The sequence below is a fragment of the Ursus americanus genome, chromosome 19, assembly GCF_024610735.1.
Source record: "Ursus americanus isolate L20-20 chromosome 19, mUrsAme1.1.p, whole genome shotgun sequence".
In the NCBI taxonomy this organism is placed as follows: domain Eukaryota; kingdom Metazoa; phylum Chordata; class Mammalia; order Carnivora; family Ursidae; genus Ursus; species Ursus americanus.
The window spans coordinates 45,194,466-45,215,798 of record NC_142145.1 but is presented as its reverse complement, the minus strand read 5'-3'; the positions used below and the strand labels follow the sequence as shown (position 1 = coordinate 45,215,798).

General features: G+C 38.3%; 1 protein-coding gene across 4 annotated transcripts in view; it reads right to left on the bottom strand.

Annotated features, from left to right (window-relative positions):
• The window catches only part of OSBPL1A (oxysterol binding protein like 1A), a 221,484-nt gene that overhangs the window by 99,177 nt on the left and 100,974 nt on the right, over nucleotides 1-21,333 (bottom strand). For 3 of the 4 annotated variants that reach the window (XM_087869914.1, XM_087869915.1, XM_045781786.2), the window contains one exon: nucleotides 20,520-20,626. In XM_087869914.1, the coding sequence (XP_087726040.1) occupies nucleotides 20,520-20,626 (107 nt within the window). Of the gene's footprint in view, nucleotides 1-13,793; nucleotides 14,344-20,519; nucleotides 20,627-21,333 lie in introns of those variants that run through there. The other variant, XM_045781789.2, reaches the window with a different exon arrangement.

The window sequence follows — 21,333 nt, the reverse complement described above, 5'->3', positions numbered from 1 at the left end:
ACTTTGACTGTATAAATCAATTTGGGGAGACCAGACATCTTAACAATACTGAGTCTTCTGATACAAATAAGGATATCTCTGTTTATTTAGGACTATAGTTTATTTCAATATATTAAAAAGAGAACAAAAACAAAATCTAGCTCTTAATGGATGTACAGACCCAAACATAAAGCTAAAATTAGAAAACTTCTGAAAAAAAAACACAGGAGAAAATCTTAGCAACCATGGGCTTGGCAAAGATTTCTTAAATAGGTCACAAAAAGCAATATATATATATATATATATATATATATATATATAAATAAAAGAAACTTGGACATCATCAATATCAAAACTTTTCCTTTTCAAAAGATAATGTTAACAGAAAGGCAAGCAAGAAACCGGTAGAAAATATTTGTAAACCACATATCCAATAGAGGACTTGTATCGAGACTGTATAATGAACTTCTATAACTCAGGAATAGAATGACAGCCCGATTTAAAAATGGACAAATGATTTGAACAGACATTTCTCTCAACATACAAATGGCCAACAAGTATATGAAAAGATGCTCAACACCTGCAGGCATTAGGGAATGCAAATCATTACAACGAGATATCAGTTTACACTCACTAGGATTTTTTTTTTTTTTTTAAAGGACAATAACAGGGGTGCCTAGGTGGTGCAGTGAGTTGAGTGACTCTTGGTTTTGGCTCAGGTGGTGATCTCATTGTCATGAGATCCAGCCCCACACAGGCTCTGCACTCGGCATGGAGTCCGCTTGAGCTTCTCTCCCACTCCCGCTCATGCTCTCTAAAATAAATTTTCCTCCTAAAATAAATTCTCTCCAAAATAAATTTCTCTCAAAAATAAATCTCTAAAATAAATCTTTTAAAAATTTTAAAAAGGAAAATAAGTGTTGACAAGGATGTGGAGACAATGAAGCCTTGCGCGCTGCTGGGGACATAAAATGGCGCACGTGCAACAACAGTTCGGCGGTCCCTCAAAAAGCTAACCCTAGACCTACCACACAACCCAGGAAATTTGTTCCTATGTATATTCCCAAAAGAAATGGCATGTGTTCAAACAAATACCTGTACGAAAATGTTCAAAGCAGCACTATCCCCAACAGCCAGAAGCTGGAAACGACCCAAATGCCCAGAAACAAATGAATAAATAAAATGTGTTACATACATACAATGGAAAACTCTTCAGCTAGAAAAAGGAACAAAGTATTGATACATGCTACTATGTGAAGATGGAAAACAATAGGTGAGTGAAAAGCCAGACATCAAAAGTTCACATATCATGATTCATTTGTGTGAAATGTTCCAAACAGGCAAATCCATAGGGACAAAATACAGATTCGTCATTTTCAGGGGATGGGGAGTGATGGCTTCCTGGGTACAAGGTTCCCTTCTGAAGTGATGAAAATTGTTTTGCAAGTAGATAGAGGTAACGGTTGCATAACATTGTGACTTACGAAATGCCACTGTGTTACACCCTCAAAATAGTTATTTTTATGCTTTGTGAATTCTAAATTTTTTTAAAAATTAAAACTAAAAAAAAATAAAATAAAAGGCCCCACAAACATTCATTTCCCATATGGCCTGGCCATTCTACTTATTCCTAGGTATTTACCTAAATGAAATGAAATATTATGTCCACAAGAGACTTGTACACAAATACTAACAGCTTGATTTGCAATAGCCAAAATCTGGAAACAATCCATATGTCTGCCGACAGGTGAAAAAACTGTGGTACACCATGAAACGCACAACTACTCAGCAATGAAAAGGAACAAACTATTGATACATGCAACAACATGGATCAACCTCAGAATAATTACACTGAGTTAAAGAAGCCAAACCTCCTACACCTCCAAAAAAGCACAAACTGTATGATTCCATTTATGTAAAATTCTAGAAAATGCCTACTGAACCCTAGTGATAGAAAGTTGATCAATAGTACCTGTGTACTGGGGTAGGTGGGAAAGTGGGAGGTATTACAAAAGGCAAGAACAAACTTCTGGAAGTAATAAAAATATTCTGTATCTTGATTGGGGTGATGGCTTCACTACTGTAAACATACATCAAAACTAAGCTACACTTTAAATATGTGCAGTTTACTATACATCAATTATACCTCAATAAAATTATAAAAACAATAATATTTAAGAGTAAGGGCATAGTAAAAAGACCACTCATATACTGATAATGGGAATTAAAATAATTCATTTCTTACACAAACATGTTTTCAAAGAGTATGTATGAAAAAGAAAAATACTCTGATACTACTCAGAACAATGCAGCATATTAAACAGCAATGTATACTATATTTGTGTGTTTGCAAATATGCATAAACTAAGACATACCAAAATCCCAACAATGGTTTGCTGGGCTCTGGTTTTTATATTTCTCTCCATATTTGACAGAAAATAGCTTTCTGTATACTCCTGTGTATCTTCCATATATCTCTCATAACTTTACAATTAGAAAAATACCTTTAAATATGTCTACTCAAGAACTGATGTTTGCATCAAATTTGCAAAAACTGACAATGCATCAAAGAAAATGTTTGAAAGGTACTTTCCAACAGTGCAGAATGCATGGCCTTCTGAGGCACCTAGTATGAAAATCCCAACTGAGATTCTGTTAAGCACACTCCTGTCTCATTATGGTTGCAAAGCTTCTACCTAAAAATAGCTTACTCTTATATAATCACTACAGATTTATATATTTTATGTATCCTTGAAATAAATTTCCTTTTTCAAGATAGGCCACAAGAGGTATAAACAATCATTTTTAAAAGCAGAGAAGTTTGATCATAATCTAAACAAAGCTTATTTTCAAAAGTTATTCAAGTCCTCTGTAGTTGAGAGTTCTGTTGATGAAAATAACTACAAAAAGTTATACATAGAAGTAACACCTACCAAACCTATTTTAGTGGATTTTTATAATTTACATACAGTAAAATCCATTTTAAATGTATAGTTCATGAATTTTCAAATATATATACCCTGTTTAACTAGCACCATTACAAAGATACAGAATATTTCTAGCCCCCCACCCCAATTCTCCTGTGCTCCATTATAGTCACTCTCCTGTTCTCCCCACCCCCAGCCTCAGCAACCACTGCTCTGATTTCTAGAACCATGCTTTAGGTTGGTCTGTTCTTGATTTCAAATAAATGGAGTCATGTACAATACACTCCTTTGTGTCTGGCTTCTTTAAGTACAGTGTTTTTCAGAATCACTCACGTTGCAAGTACAAGCATCTCTCTGCTGCTGTTGACTATTGCACGATACAGCTATACCTTGATGTCCAACTCTATTTTTTCTAATGCCTTCAGCTCAGTCTCTGGAAATATCTTTCTGTACACGTGGAACATTGTTAAGTCCAGAAAGACAATAACTTCGTTTTTACAAAATTTTGATGTTTTATTGTTTTACCAAGTGTTTTCATAGTTCTCAACCCAGGACAAAAACACAAACATTAAAATATGCTAGAATCACAATTCAGTGGGTTGTAACTCCACCTGAAGAAAACATTTTAAATATCTTAAAGCAGTACTTTCCAAGTTTTCAAGTCCTGGCACGAAGAGAAAACAATCTTTGTAGGGCACACGGAAGAGATCAAGCACCTGGTGTGGGAGTCTGGACATTCTAAATTGGAAAGATAATTTATCTTAAGCTCTCTGCTCAGGAAGCTTTGTTAAGATTTAAAGAACAGATATTCTTATTTTAAAAACCTAAACTGGTTTTTACAGAACATAAAAATCTTATGAGCACATAAAATTATATGTAAAATACTGACGAAGCAAACAAAATGATTTGAAAATCTCCAAAGTCCTAAAACAATAAATGTGGCTTATTTTCCCTTCAAGTGGAGCACTTAAAAATTTTTCTGTTTCCAGGGGCACCTGGGTGGTTCAGTCGGTTAAGTGTTTGCCTTCAGCTCAAGTCATGATGTCTGGGTCCTGGGATGGAGCCCCATGTCCAGCTCCCTGCCCAGCAGGGAGTCTGCTTCTCCCTCTCCCTCTAGTTGTGCTTGCGCGCTAATAAATAAAATCTTTAAAAAAATTTTTCCTTTTTTTCAAATTTTTAAAAAATTGACCCATGACTGTGAACGGATGCCCAAGTGTCCTTTCCAAGCCCAGTATGATACAACTTCTAAGCAAAGGAGAGTCGTGCTTCAGGCAACAAATATTCACCAGCCACCTACACCATGCCAGACATCACAGGCTGCAGAGGATCAGCAATGAACAAAATAGATAAAAATCCCTGCACTCAGAGAACTTACAGTCTACTGGGGGGAAACAAACAAGTAAAAATGTTTAGTCTGTTAGATGGCGGAAAACATTGAAAGCAAAAATGAAGCTGGGAAGGGGAAAGAAAGTCCCGGGAGACAGGATGGCCAGAGAACTCAGCGATCAGGTGCTGAGTTAAAGCTGACAAAAGTAAGGGAGAGAACCAGGCAAAGCCCTGGGAGAAATGTCTTCCAGAAGAGGAACAGTGAGCGTTCTGAGGCAGGGACAGGCTCCCAAGTCTGTGGGACAGGAGGGGCCTGCTGTCCGCAGAACAAAGTAGGTTGGCAGCAGGTATTAAGCACAAGAGAGACTGAGAGGTAGGGTAGCAGGGCCCTTCCCATAGGGCTCTGTAGGCTACCACAGCAATGAGGACTCTTTCCCTCCAGCAGGATGGAAAGGCAACTGGGAAGAGCCATGCTCTGTGCTCAAACTTCATGTGGAATATTAGCTTTGTTTCTGGATGATGCAGTTTTAGGAAAAAACAGATCGTTGAGAGTAAGAAAAGGAAGGATCTGGAAAGCCTGACAGCTGAAGGAACTTGGGAGATGGCTGGCCTGGGAGAAGAGAAGAGTTTACTGCTTGCTCCAAACAGTGGAGGTATTGTCACAGGAGACGGAACATACGTTCTCGTGGCGTTGCAGAGTACAGACGTGAATTAAAAGAAAAATGGAAAAAGCTTCACCTTAATGTAAGATTTAACCGTCTAGTATTCTTAGCTTTCCTACAGTGGAATGGGTGGTCCTAGGAGAAAATTCATGTGTAATAGTAGTAGTATCAGCAGGAAGCAGGAGCTAACATCTAGGTGTGTTTACTATATGTCAAAATCATGATAAATACTTGGCATACTATCTCATATAATCCTCCCACAATCCTGTGAGGTAAGTGTTATTAACAACGATGAAACTCAAGCTTACTGAGATTACATGATCTGTCTAGGATGACATAACTATTAAGTGACAGAGCTGGTATTCAAACCCAGGTCTGTGTGACTCAGGCTCTAAGCGTGTAGGGACTGGAGTACATTGCCTGTATAGCCATTGGTGACAGTGTTCACAATCATGTAAAATGACCGTCTAGCTGAGCAGGAAGCTGAAGAGAGGATTCTTGAAAATGGAGGAAAATTCGATGACCCTCCAAAGATCCTTTTGATAATCCTGTGGTTACATTTTCCCCAATTTTCTATCTTATTTTTAAATTTTTCCCTTGACTTCAAGGTTTATAGAAATTTTGTCCTCCTCAATATGGCTAAAGATCAAATAATTTCTCTACAGAACATGTTAAATTCCCTGCTCAATTCTAATGCTTGGGTTAATCATTTTCTGGTTTTGATATTTTACTTTATTAGTTCCCATGGACAGGTGAAAGTAGGCTTGACTTTTCTTAAGTATATCAATTTCCCTGTTTCATATTTTATATCTGTGGTGATTCAAATATATCTTAGCTTTCATTTCCTATGCTGACTCTGTAGACAAGATAAAATTTTTCTCCATTAAGCAATGACCCTTCAAAAGGCAACATTTGCTATCTGAAGTACAGAATAATAATAAAATAAAGCTAGAATATGGATATTCAGACCTAAGCCAAGTCTTAAGTCCACAGAAACCAAGCATCACCCTTGCTTTGTGCAACTTTTTCATTAACTAGAGGGGAAAAAAAGAGGGGATACTAGAAAGACTTAGGGGTGTGTGCCCTCCACCACACTTCAACAGGGCAACTTTTGAATGGTTGGAAAAATAACGGAAAATCATGGCTCTACAGGGCAATTAAGGGACAACATAGGAAGAGACGTCTGTCAACCCTGGGGTTGACATTTGGATCAAAAAGTGATTAACTCTTATTAAAAAATTTTTTTCCACACTTTACATCCATTATGATGGCTGCTATATCAAAACAATGGTAAGAGAAAACAACAAGTGTTGGGTAGGATGTAGAACAATTAACATCCTTACACACTCTTGGTAGAAATGTAAAATGGTGTAGTCACTACGAAAAACAGTATGGCAAGTCCTCAAAAAATGAAAAAGACAACTATCATATGATCCAGGAATTCTACTTCTGAGTCCATAATCACAGGACCTGTAAGTAGAGACACAGAAAGGTGTCTGTACGCTCCTGTTGCTCGCCGCACTACTCACAACAGACAAAAGGTGGAAGCAACACAAGTGCGACATCGATGGATGAATGGTGAAGGAAAATGTGTATATACACAAAATGGAGTATCATTCAGCCTTAAAGAGGAAGGAAATTCTGACACCTACTACACAACATGGATGAACCTTGAAGGCATGAGGGTAAGTGAGATGAACACCAGTCACAGGACAGATGTTAATTCCATCTGTAGGAGGTTCCTAAAGTAGTCGAATTCAGGGAGACAGCAAGTAGAATGGCAGTTGCCCAGGGCCGGGGGAAGACGGGAGTGAGGAATTCTTGTTTAATGGGTACAGTTTCAGTTTAGATGAAACTAAGAGCTGAAACTATGAAATGAAGAGTTCTGGAGACGGAGGGTGGTGATGGCTGCAAAACATTGTGAAGGTACGTAATGCTACTGAATTATGCATTTATAAACAGCAATGATGAATGCTATGCTCTCTGCATTTTACCACAAATAAAAATAAGAAGGAAAACCTTTTTTTCTAAAATACACAGTAAGGTTGATTTGCATCAGTATAAAAAAAAGGGTCCAACTGTAACATTTGTCATGTATTTTAACTTGGATCTTTGAAGTTACCTATTACAAAGTCAGTTAATATCAAAACGCACACATCACGACATAAAATAAAACTACAGTATAAAATACAAATCTATTTCTAACATTGTAACAACTATTTACTTAGTATTTACTACTTGCAGAAAAATCCCAAAATACAGTCATCATATTGAATGGACTCTGGGGCACAACCACATTCAAGTAATTCACAAGAGAATGCTTAATCCCGGGATTTCCAATTTGGGAGGCTATGATAAATACACAATTTCTGATAGGGCAGTAGGGTAGGACCTACAAGTGAAGGAGCCTACACAGATACTGTGGACGAGCCACCAACCTGGCTCTGAATTCTCTCAAGGCCAAAACAGAAAGAGAAATACAATTACGCCCTTTTAATTGTCCACAAGGAAAAAAAAATATATCAGTTCTTTAGGGAAAACAAACGCCCTCTTTGCCCTTAGCTCTAATTTCTTTTTCAGGGTAATGTATAGGGGACTAAGAGTATTCAAGGACAAAATAATCAATAATTTCATTAATGCTAATTTTTTTGAGATACCCCTCAGTAGAAATTGAGGGTGTAATTCCAATTTACAACTCAGCAAGGGCTATTTTTCAGAAAATCAAGAAAATATAGCCCAAGCTGCAGCATTCTGATAGTCTAATTTTAGGATACAATACAGATTATCCAGAGAAGTGGATGAATTCAGTATCTTCTACAAATGTGACCTCTATCAAGTAAAATTTTCACAGACAACGTTTCCTGCTGAGAGCCTGCAATACAGGTATTCCGTGCAAAATCTGAAGACATTGCAATATTCTTGGCCATTTGCTTATTTCTAAAGCTGGTATCCTTTTGTCAAATTGAGATATTAGCTAGTAGATGGCCACATCAGCTTTGAAACAAGGTGGACTATCTTCTCTAATGCATACATTTTCCTAATTCAGGCTGCGTGTGATACAGTGGGGCTGTTCTTCATCACTAGACTGGAGGCAGAACACTGGGTTTAGCTCTAAGGGTAGCTCCCACTTAGCTGCATTAGCTTGGGGAAGAAGCTACCCCTCTTTCCAGGCCTTACTCTCCTCACCTGTAACACAAAGGTGAACAGATCAATTATATCACTATTTCAAACTGTGTTTTATGAAGGTGCCTTCATAAAGAAGGAGGTGCTTTGGCTTGTATCTGTCTAATGTATAGCATACATCTTATGTATCTGCCCTAGGCCCCAGTGAGATCTTTGAGGATCACCAGACTAGATGCTTTACGATCTAAGGTTGATTCTATGACTCTGGGATTTTAAACAACTAATCCATAACACAAACTACAGTAACAAAAATAAATGAAGAAAATATTCGAAACTAATTCATTTCTACTGCAAGTAAGACATTTTACTAAGGAGAGTTTACAAACCTAATTTTTTAATTAACAACAAAAATCTCCTTTGTAGAAACATTATTTTAGGTGAAGGGTGATTTCTCACATAAGCTCAGAAAGGCAGTCTCCTGAATACAGCAAATAATAAATAGGTAATGATGTCACTACAGGATAGCATCCAGCCACCAGATGAACCACGTGTCCATGTCTCTAGTTCCCATCTACCAGAGGACAGACACCTCCCCTGAATCTCAACCACTGAGCACAACCAATATGCTTCCTCTCATTCCTATGACACCTACTGCTTCCCACCAGGGTTTCTCTGATCCCGCACCCCATGCCACAAACCACTTTCACTCCATTTCTCTGTCCCTGAATTGAGCACAAAATCCTTTCAAGACATTTTTTTGAAAATAAAGCATGGAAGACTGTCTCTTATAAAACGGATGGGTTTATCCTTATTTCATTTAAGTCTCACAACAACTCCTGAAGTAGAGGAAAGGGGTCTGTGTTGATAATACAGAGGAGGAATACGAGGCCTTGGAATAAGCCACCCAGAGTCATACAGCAAGAAGAGGGTCACTAATATTGGCGCCTGTGCCTCAGGACTCCAAATCAGAGTAGGTCCACATTCTACCATCTGTGCTTTCTTCCTAGGCCTTGCCCATAGTGCCGACTTCATCGTCATCAGCTGGACAGATTGCGTGAGGAGTAACAAAGATCATGTGGTAAATAAGGGTGAACCTTGGAGCATCTAAAGAAAATCAGATACAGGTTATCTGCTTTTTCCTCTTTGGTGCTGGAGCCAAGGCTGCGAGGAGAAGGAAAGAGCAAGATGGAATACACTGAACAGATCACAGAAAAATCCTCCAAGTATGGGGTGGGGGGAGAGTGGGTAGAAAATTGGAAAGACATTTGAAAAAAGGGAGAAGGCAAGGGAATGATGATCATTCCTCCACCATCAGACTGTCAAGAGGCAGAAAAGTTGTGAGGGTGAAGGAAGAAGGAAGAAGGTGAGAAGCAAGTCAGGAGGGGAAATAGAAATGCTGACCAATGAAAACAAGAAGAGTCGGGTAAGAGGAAAAAAAATCCAAAGTACTTAAAACCTTGACAAAAGTTTTACATGTTTTAAGTATTAGAAGGGCAGTACACTACATATGTTAGCAGTTCTCAGTCTGGAAAGCTGAAGTCTAAGTAATACATTATTAAAGTCTATAAAATAAAGCAACAGATAAAGCTGGCAGGAATATATTTCCTAAATTACAAAATACTAGAATTATGAAACATACAACTTGAAATCTGGAAAAGAACAAAAATTTTGAATAAATTATCTACTTCCAAGAGACAAAGGATAATAAATGTATACTAGGGAAAAAAATAAACTCAAAAGAAAGTGATAGAGGTAACCATAAAAATTAATTTAAAAGAAAAAGATGCAACAAATAACACAGCTAAAGAGTTCTTTGAAAAATAATCAAAGCCTTAAGGAGACTGATTTTAAAGAGAAATTTTTGGAAATATCCAAATAAATATCAGGGAAAAAATGGAAAAACATTAGGAAAAAATACTTAATTACAGATCCAAAATAAGTTAAAAAGACAATAAAAGACAACCTTATAATAATAAAATTTTGAGACTTAAATGGAAAGGATAAATTCCTGGAACAAGGTAATATGTCATAATTGACCCAAAAAGAAATAAAAACTAAAATAGTCCTATAACCATAAACATGTCTACTTAGTAGTATAAAAAAAAATCTCAGAAAGATGATTTTACAAGCAGGAACAGACCATTTTAATTTTATATAAGCTCTTCCAAGGAACAACAAAAGAGAGAATACTCCCAAACTCATTTTATGAAGCCAATATAACCTGGATAGTAAACCCTGCTGAGGACAGAACAAAACAAGAAATTACAAGCCAATCTCACTCATAAACGGATGCTAAAATCCAAAAGAAACCAAATCGAGGAGAATGCTAAAAATAATACATAATGACCAAATTAGGTTTATCCCAAGTACACAAAGATGGCTTATCATTAAAAAAGTCTAAAAATGTAATTTGAAAAAAAATATATAATTTGCCACCTTAAGAAAAACCTTATGATTTTATTAAATGCAGAATGAATTTGATAAAATGTGACACCCTTTCATGATTTAAAAAAACTCAACGATATAAGAATGAAAAAGAACTTCAGTAATCTGATAAATGGTATTTACTAAATATCACTCTCAATAGTGAGTCGTTGGTAATTAAAAGTGTGCCTTTTTTCAAAACCAAGGATGGATTCCCACCATCTCAGCTTCTATTCAGCATTGTCCTGAAGGCCTTTGCCAGTGCATTAGGAACATGAAAAATAAATGAGATGTAAGACTTGAAAAAAGGAGCAAAACTGTAATTATTCATAGATTATGACTGTCTATCGAAACCAAATGAGTCTATCTTCATTATTTCTACTTTACTGCTTCCCACTTACTCTGCTGCTCATTGCCATCTAGCTTCTTCCTATGTCATCCTTCTAGAACTTCCTACATCTAAGACCAATAATGAACACATTTCAGTTGTTACCTCAACTTCTTGACCCGATTGTCCCTGTTGGCCTCCACTGTTCTGGAATGTTCCTGCTTCTCTGGCTGCTGCTTCTCAGTGCTGTCCACTGGCTTCCTTTTCTCCCACTTGTCTTTTAATATCAATATTCAATCCTTTGATTTCAAACTTTTTCAAGCTATAGGTCTCCCAGGTGATATTCTTTACTCAAGTTCCATGTTTATTCAGGTGACTTCCAATACTTATAATTCATAATTTTTTATTGGATGAACAAGGACACCCTTACTAGGATTATGTCTAAAGGTGAACTCATTCTCCCCCTAACTCCCTTTACTCCCTCCTTCAGTCATCTTCCATCATTTATATGCCATAAGCCTGGGGGTCATCTAGAACTCCATCTTCTCCTTCACTCCTCATATTCAACTATTATAAGCTCCTAGTAGGTTATCTTTGAAATCTCTCTCTGCTCTGTATCTTCCTTTCCTTTTTGGTAGCCACCAGCTGGGGTCAGACTCTGATTATCTCTCTTGAATTCCTGCACCTGGTCACCCGGTTTTGAGGCCTTTCTCTAATCCTTCTCATAAGGAGCAAATCTGATTAAATCTCTCCCCTGATTAATATCTCTCAGTGATTCTAACTGCCCAAGATAATATTCAAACTCTTTAGGCATATTTGATAAAACCTTTCAAGAAAACCCTTCTTCTATTCATCTAGCCCTGACCGGTTTAGCAAGGTATCTGACAAGGTAAACACTCTGTAAACACTGAATTAAGGAAAACATTTTACATAAAATAATAGATATCAAATCAATGGTGGACCATTATAAAAATGTATAGGGGTTATATCCTTATCGCTCTTACGTTAAAATGAGAGGAAAATTATATCTGCTACATCTCATTTAAAATTCATCAGACTAAATCAGGCACTGCACTCTCTAATAGAATATAAGAAAAATACAACTGCAGGCAAGTTACAGACTTAGTACCACTATGATACAAAAACTCAGGAAAAGATCCTGGGTTATATCAAGCACGACAAGGTTAATAACACACACACACACACACACACACTCTCTCTCTCTCTCTTTCATACTGCTGAAATAATTACTACCTTAAGTATTTTTGTTCAAATACTTCACAAATTATCAAAATGAAAACCTGCTTCATACTACATAAACTTCCTATTAAATACATTTAAAAACATTAAGAACATTTAACTTACGTCCTACCTGCTTCCAAAATCAATTTGCAGTGTATTTCCTGACTGTACATACAAACTATAAGTTTAGGAATAATGTAGAATAACTGGACCAAGTCAAAAATCTAAATTTCTAATTTTTGAAGGAATTAAAAATTCTTATAATCCTCACAGAGCTTATAAATACAAGTATATATTTGAATGCCAAGATACTAATAAATTTACAAAAGCTTTTTAAAGAATATAGATGGCAAATATTATAAACTGTATATAAAGCTTAGAGCATGCTATTGCATAACTGTTTTATCGATTATTTTATGTACAGCACTCTAAAGGTGCTTGACTTTATTTATACACCACCCTGTAGTACATGCATTTGCTTTCAATATGGAAAATCTAAGGAATTTTTTAATTTTCCCTCATTCTGCAAGGTGCACAACTGAGGGCACAGAAATTATGTAGGTCACTTTTACCCTCAATGAAATTCCCTCAAATTAACCCTTAGAGAGGTTCTAAAGAGGGGAGACTGGAGTCCTGCTAGCATATTCTCAGTGACACAAATTCCTTTAAGATCCCTGTCTACTGAAAGTAGTACTAGGACAAAGGCTGATCTAGCTCTCTGGTCATCATGTTCAGATTAAATATCTACTCAATCAAAACTCAGCTAACATACCAAAGTCATCAGCTTCGTGGCTGAAATCAAACATTATCTGGACCAGACATTAACTTCGGTGTGCCCTCAAACTGAAAAGAATATTTACACTTAGATACCCATATTCTAGCCTACACATTCCTCCACCAACACGCATTTCAAGCATTTTTCTCTTCTGAAAAAGATTCCTGCTAAGTTACCCTATGTCTTTAAAACAAAATGCCTTCATTCTGTCTTTGAACCTAATTGAAATTAAGAAACTTTTAATAGCTTTAATAACTCTCAAAAGCTGTACTAAGCTCTTCCCTGGCATCTTTCCTTTCTTACTACCCTCCCTCCAAATCCAGAAAAAACCAGCACAACAGAAAACACAAAACAACTAGCCACATGCTCTGAATGCTGGGGAACGTGATTCTCCACTGGTTTAGGCTACAAAGAAAGCCTATGAGTAATCAAAAATCCTTAATCAAAACAAAGTTAAAAGCTACCTCCCCCCCCCCCCCCACTCCCCAGCCCCAGTATAGTTTCCCTTTCTCTCTTTAATCCACTCTTGCGTTTCCTTGGAATTTTAGCAGCCTCTGAACAGCGAATGGTAAATTCATCTCAATGTCAGCCAGGGCAGAGACATGCAAAAAATCACTAACTTGGAAGGTTATTTAGGACAATAATGTCTTTCACTGCCTTACTCCTCCCACTCCGGCCCCACTTGACCTACTACCGATATTTAGCTGGGGGGGGGGGGGGGATCTGTCCAGTCTTTCCCCCCAGCGGCTCTTCCTGGGGGAACCCGATGCAAGTACGGAGCCAGCAGGAAGACCCTGGCCAGGCTGGGAGAGCAGGGTCTCCCGGCTTCACGCAGCCCTCCCCACTGGCCCGGGGCTGCACTCTGCTCCGCACAAACCCGTCCAACTATTCTTGGATCTACTCACATCCCTAGATCTCGTCTGGCCGCCCCCCCACCCCCGCTCGTGTCCTCTGCCTTCCCGAGGCTGACCTCGCAAAGCCCCCAGAGGGCACACACACTCACCCACCTGAGCCGGATCTGGGGAACCCCGCCGGTGCGCTCCGCCCTGCGCTCCGCTGCCAGCTCCAGCACAAATGCGCTCGGCCTGTTCCTCCGCCTCCCCTCCAGCCCAGCCCGGAGGCGCGACCCAGGGCGGCACCGCAAGGTCTCTCTAAGTCACCTTTCCTCGGCCCTCCCCCGGCTCCAGAGAGGTCAAGGAGAGGCGCGGCCTGACCGCCCACGGCCCAGGACTCCCGCGCCGGTCCTCGGGCCACCAGAGGTCCGTGCAGCGCCCCTCCGCCGCAGAGCCAGAGCCGCCCTCCTCCAGGGCTCGCCGGGGAGAGTGCGAGCAGCGCGGCGAACGGCCTGCAGCAGGCGGCTCCGCGGCTGCTGTCGTCGTCCAGTCCCTCCTCCCCTGGCCCCCCTCCCGCGGGGCCCGCTCCTCGGAGGCGCAGGTGGGACCTGCCCGGGACCGCGAAAGCCTGCACGCAGCCCCTCCAAAGGAGCGAGCGGACTGCTGGCCCGCAATTCTCGAAAGGAAGTAAGGAAACTGCTACTCCAGCTCTGCGTGCATCCCGCGGAGGCTCCTGCGAGGTCCTAGAGCGGGCTGTGTGCTCACGCCCTCTCCGGGCGGCGCCGGCCCTGACAACTTCCAAACCGCCAGCCCGCCCCCGGGGAAAAGCAGAGGAATCCTCTTCTGGGGACTGCTGTGCCTCAAACGCAACCTGACCCTTACTCAGGCTTACACTGAAGAGTGGATGTTTCCGATTCCACAACAAAGACTCAACTAGACTTCATGTATTTATTTTTTATGCACTTTCTAGGCTACCCTTTGAGCAACGGGGAAAACGATGGTATTAATCCTACTACTTACATGGAATAGATGGTTTCTATTCCAGCCAGGCTTGAAGTGTAGACGAAGACTCAAAGGACGGTAAAACCCACCTCCTAAATACTACACTTAAGTGGGATGTCCAGGCTAATGAAATTTCTAGTTAACTATGTGGCTCTGGTGAGGGTGGGGTACACATAACTTTTTGTTCCAACAGTTTTAAACAGTATAAACCTGTCCTCAAACAGGTTTGAGCAGAATAATACTGAAGCAAACTGAGTATTTCTTTGATAAGATCCTAGGGTACTTTAAGTGCGCTGTTCGGCAGCGGTGGCTGTAACTGCGCTACGGATACAAAACGTGTAGGAGAGGATACAACAGTACACTAGAAGATTTGGAATTAATGTCAGTGAGGTTTCATGGTGTCTTTGAAAAGTCAGTTTCCTACCCCACCCCCGCCCTCATTCTAAACTGATAACTAAATGGTATTGTGAAAAGTCACATTTGGCACTAAAAGAAGCTACTACAGAATCTTCCTCCTGGGTTCTAAAAATTAGAATGAATTCAGTTTACGAAAGTAGTACAAGGCAGCAAAAACAACAAAATGTTTTAGAAGGCAATTTACAGAGCACCTAAACTGTGCCAGGCACTGTATCAAGGAACTTCACATAAAATAACTCATCTGTATTCTCTTCAGACTGGAAATGGAATTCCCAAACATATATTAATTTGCTCAAGGTCAAGACAACAGAAAGTAGATCCCGAATGGTCTGATCTTTGTATTCTTTCCTTTGACATTCATTATGCATTCATTCAGATATTTATTAACTGTCTACTCCAGGTCAAGTACTATACTAGACACAGAGGCTACAATAATAACTAAGATACAGTTGCTTACTTAAGGGGCTCTTTAGTAAATATATAATCAGACAAATATATAATGATACAGTGTGGTTAAGTGCTACAATAGCAAGGACTCCTAGAACAGGAGAGATATCTAAGCCAGTTCTGAAGGGTGGAACCTGGGATGGTGGCAGTCATCCCACAGAGCAATCCTGAGCGCTCTATCCTCAGAGTGGCAGTGGGGGATCTGAGTGTTGGGTGGGAGGAGAGGGAGGACAGGGAGACAGACAGCTGAGAGACAGGAAGGAAAAATGACAGAACTTGATAAGTGTGGGGGAATTAGGAAGAAGGATGAATTGAGGACAGCTCGCATGATCTTGGCTTGGGTTCCTGGATAGGTGGTAATTCTGTCTCTGAGTTGAACGGATAATTGAGCTTTAGACACACTGGTTTTGAAATGCCTATGATATAATCATATGTAAATGTTTAAAAGGCAGCTGGATATACTGGTTCATAGCTCAGGAGATCTAAGGTGGAGATATCAGAGTCATCACGGATCTCTGTTGGAAGGAATGGCTAAGATCATCCAAGGAGAATGCTGAGTGAGAAGGCCACCCACAGAAACCAGGGACACTAACACTCAAGGCACAGGCAGAAGAAAAGATGCTTCAGAAGAAAACTGAGGAGGAGCTGCTCTAAAGGAAAGAGAAGCCAGAAGAGGTAGGCACCATGGAAATCACTGAGAAGAACTCCAAAAAGCAAGTAGTCGTCAAACGCCAGATCTGTCACAGGACGAGCAAGGTAATTTAAGGGTATCCTGTGATTTAGCAGTAAGGAGATTATTGGCAAGAATGGTTTCAGTGGGCTAGTTGAGGAATAAAGTAGAAACAGAAATTATCACATTTTCCAAAATAGAATTGGAAAGGAATGTAGGGAGACAGAAGCTGTAAGGGAGTAGAGGATTCAAAAGAAGAGAGGAGCTGTTTTTGAAGCAGGATGGAAGGAGCCAGATGCCAGCGAAAGGAAAGAAAAAAGATAGAGACTGGGGGTTGGGAGTGGCAGGGAACTGGTAGCAAATAGAGTCACTGCCTCCACGTTTAACAAAGAATTTTGTTCAGAGCAGAGGGAGAGGAGGAGACTGAAGAGATGATGGAGATGTAAAGGCCCAGAAAGTATAAACATGAAGAAATGAAAGACATTAGGAACACAAAATGACTAAAGGCCTTGGTACAGCCCAGGAAACTAATGAATATTAGAGACCTCGACTTTATAGAGATGGAAGCTCACAGGAGGGCATGGTTTCTCTCCAGAGATATCAGGATCTGGTCCAAAAAAGCAATACCTTTTAGCTGGTCCAATTTAAGGTCCAGATCTCTCCATTACACCACAAACAGCATCACTATCCCCCAGTCATACTTTTGGGTTACAGCTCTTTAGCACTCAGGAAACTTAACATAGAAGCATAAAATATTTTATGAGTGAGCTTGCACTAATTTTAAATAAGCAAGTTCCTACTTCGGAAAAACTGGTTTGATTAATATCAAAGGGACCTCAATGACACACAGAACAAGAAGGGGACCAATGATGGCACTGTGTGACATTTCAGCCACTTCTGATACCACCCTCTGGTGAGGAAAACTACAGAAACAAAAATAATTCATGAAGCCAGTTTCTAGCCTTTTGAATTTTTTTTTTAAAGTAGGCTCCACACCCAACGTGGGGGCTTGAACTCATGGCCCTGAGATTAAGAGCCCTGTGCTCTACCGACTAAGCCAGCCAGGCGCCCCACTAGCCTTTTGAATAGAACTCTCAAACAAGGTTAAAGACAAATTACGACATTCACACTCTCCAATGTCTCTCCTATATTACCCTAAAAACACCTAATAAATTTCCCTTTAGTAAATCAATCACAAGCTTTGCAGCTTGCTTTATATATTGCAGTTTTTTTCAACATAGTGTTATTTACAAGTAAAATATGCCTACATAATGCACCCCATTTATAGAGGTCTATGGAAACCTTGAATATCTGGGTCGTATCAGAGCATCTCCAAAAAAGCAAAGCACACTCACATACCACAGAAACAGAAAACCCCAAGTCCAGGCACTAAGGCCTATGCTCATTATAAACCCCTAAGTTTCTCATACAGAGCCAGCTTGCTCTTACTGTGGACATAATTTTACCAAGTTTGGTTATCTGGTTTTCTTTTTAATAAACAACATTAGAAAGAGTAAACCAGAAGGGATCAGTATTCCACTGCTACAGACAGGCACACGGCCAATCTAAAAATCAAGAGAAAAAATTTTAAAACCCGTAAAGAGCAAAAGTGAATTCAAGAGCATTAGCAGGACTGGGCCATTTAGTCAAATTACAGAGTTCTATAAACATTATTCCCTGAAGGCATCTCTGTATTAAGACACAGAGTAATTATGAACATACAAAAAGGACAAAAGGACAATCCTGAGGCCCCTGGAAAAGATAAAATTAAGTGTTAAAAATTTAGCGTAAGATGTAAACACGAAACATTTAAAATAACTGTCATAAAAAAGATTAGAATAAAAAGTTTTGCAGATGCAGGGGCTGGGATCACTTAGATCTACTGGATTCCCCATTATGTGCCAGGTAGTATACAAGGTGTTTTGCCAAGATGATCATACTTACTCTTCAAAACACTTTTTTTTGGTTGATTGCTACTTTAAAAAGGTAATTGTATATGAAAACTGTGGCAAAGAGAGATTAAGGAGAACATGGAATGAGACCCAGGTCTCTGTGAGTTCAAAGCTTACAATTTTCTTTTAATAAAGTTTCTAGGTAACAGAAATATAACTTATGATTCCAGATAAATAAAGCATTACAATACCTAATTATTCTGCAATGACCTCAAGTACGCTATTAAATTCCTATGTTGTAGGTCTTAGCCATATGAAAAACTACCTTCAATGATGCCATTTATCTTTGAAATATTTGGGGGCCCTTTTCATTGTCTATAATCCTGTTTCTCAGAAGGAAATCCACAGAACCTCAAGAGTTGCTATTTTATAGAATTACTGAAAAAGAATCTTAAAGATACTTTGCAAGTTTGAAGCAACAAATGCCATTTTCTAAATGAGTACTGTATGCCACACAGTGAGTTAATATGCTTTATATACCTATTATTCATCTATATACATTTGAAGCCCACACCTGACACTGAAGTATATCATTTTACAGAAACTTGCCCACGGCTGGTTAGGGAGAAGAATGAGATTTTAAAAAGGTCCATTAAACGTTCAGACCAGTGCTTGTTAATGACTTACTGTATGGTCTCCTTTATTTGGAAGACGGAAATATCAAGATTCAGAGAACTTAAGTAGCCTTTTGTCACTTGAATAATAAATAATAAGGATGAAAAGAATACAATCATTCCACAAATACTCAAATTTTCTTTAGATAATACCACCTCCTCCCAAAATGAGTTAAATCCAATGCTAAAGACACAAAAGCTCCAAAATGCCATCAGAGAAAAGGGGTCACAAGTGTTAATTAGATAGCATTCTATAATAGTAACTGTTGATTTTTACTCAAGGCTTACTATGTGTCAGAAACTATACTAAGTGTCTTGCTTACATTATGTTATTTAATCCTCATGACAAATTTAAAAGTCTAATTAGTCTAAACTTGAGGCTACTATACTTACACATCTGGATTTTCAAAGAGGTAATTACCTAGACTATATTTTTAAGCAAACAGTTTAAAAATTAGCATAGGTTGACTTCTCCAGAAATTAAATTTCTTCTAATCTAGAATTTACCTTGAAACCATACACCTCTAAAACAAAGACATTATTGATACATCCATCAGGTGGCACATAAGAGATGTTAATGAGATTTAGTTTTACAATGTATTAAATATTACCTGAATTCCTAGACACCATAATTTGTTCATTTCAAAAATGTTGGACAATGCTATTTAGATTTATTTAGATCACTAAATCATGCCTCATTTAAATAACCTGGAATATTATATCACCAAAAATAGAAATGCTGAGAGGGGATGTTTTCAAATAATATTGGAAGAATTAACCATTTAAAATGTTTAATGAACAATTATGTTTCCCTGTGGATAGTTAATAAAATTCTACTGAAAGACTTTCTGTAAGTTTGTTCTAAATGAATTTCAGATTACTCACATTTTTTTTCTCCAGATAAAATATGGAATTTGTGGTGTATATAACAAAGCTGGCGTTTAAAAATTTTTTATGTGAATTCATAAGGCTTCCATTGTAATCACAAGAAAATAAAATTTTAGATCTTTACATATGAAACATACAAAACCACTTTTGTCTGTCTTGTTTTACGGAAACCTAGTATCTAATTAAAAGGTACAAATAAACTGTAACAAGAATGAGAACTTTGGTGTCTTAATCTAAAAAGCTGAAGAGTGAACATATATGTGGAAATTAACAAAAAAGAAGAGAAAGCCTATGGCTGCTTGGCTTGCATTAAACAATCATGAAATTAGAAAATTAGAAGGGGAAAAATCATGAAAATTAGAAGGGGAAAAAATTAAAACAAGAAAAATCCTAGTCCAGGCAACCAAAACACATCTTTACAACTTTTCAGTCCTCAGAAAAAAAGAATGCTAATAGATAAACTTACCACTCTTACTAACATTTGGAAAAGTGAATGGGAGAGAGCAGGGGTGAAAGAACAAGATATTTAATCCACTGAGCTCAGTTCACATAGGTAAGTATGACAGCGCTCTATTTTCAAAAGAAAAGTATTATGTATTTTTCATATAAAACCTTTGGTTTCTACAATATTTCCACAAAACTCTTGTTGAAATGCCACAAGAACTGAGAACTTTAAACCATGGTTGATAAATACAGCTATATAAGTAAATTAGATTTGAACACAAGTTACTTCAGAATCATCTTGCTTAATCAAGAATGAAGGAGTTCTAAATTTTAGTGAAAATGAAGCTTTCATTTTCTTTATTAAGACTATTTTCTCCTACCTTTGGTCAATTTGAAAGCAGTGATTTACTGGATGATCCAGTATGTGACACCCAATTATTAAAAAATTCAATTCCAAACTACCTACCCCTTCTTGTTTAGTGAAGAGATTAAGGCAATCACTCAAAGCTACACAAGTTTCTCTAGAAGCTTCAGAGACAACTTCAACTTTCTGAAGAAATGATGGAAGCATGTCTATAAATAAAAATAAATACAATTAGTGGAATTTTAAGACCACAAACATTTTTAAATTACCATTTTTTTAAAAGTAATTCCTACACCCACCATGGAGTTTGAACTCAGGACCCAGAAATTAAGAGTTGCATGCTCTACCAACTGAGCCAGCCAGGCACCACAAACATTTTTAGGTCTACTAATGTCATGTTTCCTTCCAGCTGGCTGCCTTAAACAAAGCATTTAGTGTATTCCTTAAGCATCATTATTAGCACCTACTGTATGCAGGATGCGTAAGTTGGTACTGTAAAAGATGAAGCCTTGTCCTGGAAAGGCCTATATCCTGCAAGAAGAAGAGTCATGACCCCCCCCCCCAAAAAAAAAAAAATTACAGGAATAAATAATGTAATGTTTAAGAAAAGCAGCTGATTAATATTTCCTTTCATGATATTCTATGCTAGATAAGTAATTTTATTCAAAAGCCAAGTGCTAAAAAGAGCTAAAAATAATACTGTAGTTGACATGATGGCTAACCCATCTAAAGGTGGCATTAACTCAACTTTCTCTAGTGCTTATTGGATAAATGTCTGACATGGAATGGGTCTTTTCACTCTTATGAACGTGTCCCTCTGGGTTCCAGTATCTTTTAGAATTTAAGTTGGGAACAAAGAAATGGTAATATCACCACCTTCCCTGGTTCCCTAAGGAAATCTTAATCCATTTATCCA